This window comes from Simochromis diagramma, unplaced genomic scaffold (genome assembly GCF_900408965.1).
Source record: "Simochromis diagramma unplaced genomic scaffold, fSimDia1.1 OVJJ01000377.1, whole genome shotgun sequence".
NCBI lineage: Eukaryota > Metazoa > Chordata > Actinopteri > Cichliformes > Cichlidae > Simochromis > Simochromis diagramma.
The window spans coordinates 698,186-701,028 of record NW_024387037.1 but is presented as its reverse complement, the minus strand read 5'-3'; the positions used below and the strand labels follow the sequence as shown (position 1 = coordinate 701,028).

The window sequence follows — 2,843 nt, the reverse complement described above, 5'->3', positions numbered from 1 at the left end:
TCCTTTTTCTGTTGTCTGGTGAAAACCCCCTTCCTTTAACTCTTTTGAAATTCAGATGATGGAGCTCAATAGGACTTATCCCTTCTATGTGATCTTAATCTATAGGCCACCGGGACTAGCCAGGAGTTTCTTAGTGGAGTTTGTGGACTTTCTATCCTCAACCATCAAGCTGGAAAGAATCCTTCTGCTGGGGGATTTTAATTTCCATGTTGCTGACAGTTCATGTCACGCTGCTTCTCATTTTCTTACTCTCTTAGACTAGACTTTGCCCAACACACAGCGGAGGCCATAATTTATCTGAAACCGATGATATAGATATATGTGGCCTCCTTCAACTCGCAATGTCAAAAAATTCTAGATAAAGTGGCTCCTCTTAAATCAGAAAAGGCAGAAGTGCTTAATCCCTGCCCTGGTTCACAGAAGCTATCCGCAGCTTTAGGCAAATGTGCTGCAAAGCTGATCGCCTGTGGAAAACCACAAAACTTGAGGTTCAGAAGCTCCACTTTCTGGGCACCCACATCTCAGCTGATCTCACCTGGACCCACAACAGCATCACCCTGGAAAAGAAGACCCAGCGGCAGCTGTACCTCCTCTGTGTCCTCAGGACGAATACCCTGGACCAGAAGCTGCTGCTGGCCTTCTACTGCTCCTCAGTGGAGAGCGTGCTCTCCTCCTGCCTGGTGTTTGGTACTCAGGGGCCACAACTGAGAGCAGGAAGGCTGCACAGAGGGTCATTAACACTGCCAAAAACATCATTGGCTGCCCTCTGACACCCCTGGAGGTCATCACCTGATTCTCCTGTCTCAGGAAAACTAGGTCCATGTTTGCTATTTATTGCTGATGTTTGTAGTATTTATCTATATTTTTTCACTCCTGCACAGTTGGCATGGGGCAACCAAGATAATGAAGTACTATTCTATTCTATTCTATTCTATTCTATTCTATTCTAACAAAAGACAAATATACATTTTTCTGAAGGCCCATTTGGGTTTTCGAAACCACTAGTTTAAAATCTCTCTGGTGTGTCCCCTGATGATGACGTCATACTGCTGCAGTGAAAAGGATAAAACAAGAAGTGATTCAGTGCAGGTGGGAGGGTCTTACAATCAGGCCGCTGTTGGGTGATTCTCATCCTTAAATGTAGCTCAGTTTGTGCACAGTTTAAGTGATGTATGGTAAAAACAAAAAGAGGATCATGACGAACTCTTCACAGGTTTCATATTTCACACTCACTGCCTACCTCGACAGCGGGGCTTTGAAATATTTATATTTCACAGTTGTTGCATTTTTATATATTGTTATCGTTACTGTCAATGTCCTGCTGATTGTGGTTATCTGTGTGAACAGAAGCTTACATGAACCTATGTACATGTTTCTGTGCAGCCTGTTTGTGAATGAGCTGTATGGTAGTACAGGGCTGTTTCCGTCCCTCCTGCTTCAGATCCTCTCTGATGTTCACACTGTTTCTGCTCCTCTCTGCTTCCTGCAGATCTTCAGTCTGTACTCTTATGCAAATTTGCAGCTCAGTAACTTAGCCATCATGTCTTATGACAGATATCTTGCAATATGTTTTCCTCTTCAATATCACACACGTATGAGTCCATTCAAGGTATCCATGCTCATTGTTCTAACGTGGTTTTCCTCATTTCTTGGAATCACTCTTTTGATTTCTCTGAGTGCTCCTCTGCAGCTGTGTGGGAACATCATTAACAAAGTGTACTGTGACAACTATTCTGTTGTTAAACTGGCCTGTTCTGACACCACAGTCAATAACATCTATGGAATACTTGGTGCTATTTTCATAACCATATCCTCTGTCACTCTGATTCTCTACACCTACATGAGGATCCTTAAAGTCTGTTTTTCTGGATCCAAACAGACGCGACAGAAAGCCATCAGCACCTGCACGCCTCACCTCGCTTCTCTGCTCAACTTTTCATGTGGTTCCTTCTTCGAAACTGCACAAAGTAGATCCAACATGAAACATGTCCCAAATATGGTGCGTGTTTTTTTATCATTATATTGGCTCATATGCCCACCGCTCTGTAATCCTTTACTTTATGGACTGAGTCTGACCAAAATCCGGATCATATATAAAGGTCTAATCTTTGTAAAATGCAGGTGCTTGATGTTGAAACTTAGACAAGGCAGTGCATTAGTAAAGAGGAAATGAGAGTAAGAGGGTTGTGGGCTGCTGGCTCATGCTCAATTTACTGTTGACAGTTTATGAGAATAAAGGCATCTCTTATTATCGCTTTATTTATCATAACTCACTATTAATTTATTGTTTAAATCCTTTGATCATTTGCTCTCATGTCAGCTACCATAAAGACACCTGCATACAGACTAAATCTGAACAAAACTGAAACAAATGCAAACTTTAACCTGTAATTCTTTGCTAAAATATACATCGGTACTTTAGTCATTAAATATGTGACCTCAGTTTTTAAAAAAATATTTTTTCTTTTCCTGAATTTTCTGAGTTTAAGACTTTGAAGCGTGTCACATCTTGTTTAAGAAATCACTGTGCTCATTTCATTTTGCTGCTATCATCAAACACAATGTTTGAATAATTTATTTTTTTATGAATAAAAATTTGTTGTAACTATGTGCCTGAAAACAAAAGCAGAATTACATTTTACTTTCGACTTGTAGCTCAAATGCAATTATATTTAAAGCAGTGTCATTGGTAGGCAGCTACTAGGCCAAATGATTTAAGTTTTATTCAGTCATCACAAATTACACATATTGCTCTTTAGTTTGAAGCCTGATCTTGAAAGTAGAGATAGTGTCTGTCTCCTGAATCCAAACTGGAAGCTGGTTCCACAGAAGAGGGGCCTGAA

General features: G+C 40.6%; 1 protein-coding gene across 1 annotated transcript; it reads left to right on the top strand.

The window, feature by feature from the left end:
* Window positions 1-1,106: 1,106 nt before the first annotated feature.
* On the top strand, window positions 1,107-2,519 carry LOC120740822 (olfactory receptor 11A1-like). Its single transcript, XM_040043296.1, has one exon. It carries the CDS (start codon window positions 1,169-1,171, stop codon window positions 2,171-2,173), a length of 1,005 nt encoding a protein of 334 aa, XP_039899230.1. The 5' UTR covers window positions 1,107-1,168; the 3' UTR covers window positions 2,174-2,519.
* Window positions 2,520-2,843: the final 324 nt, after the last annotated feature.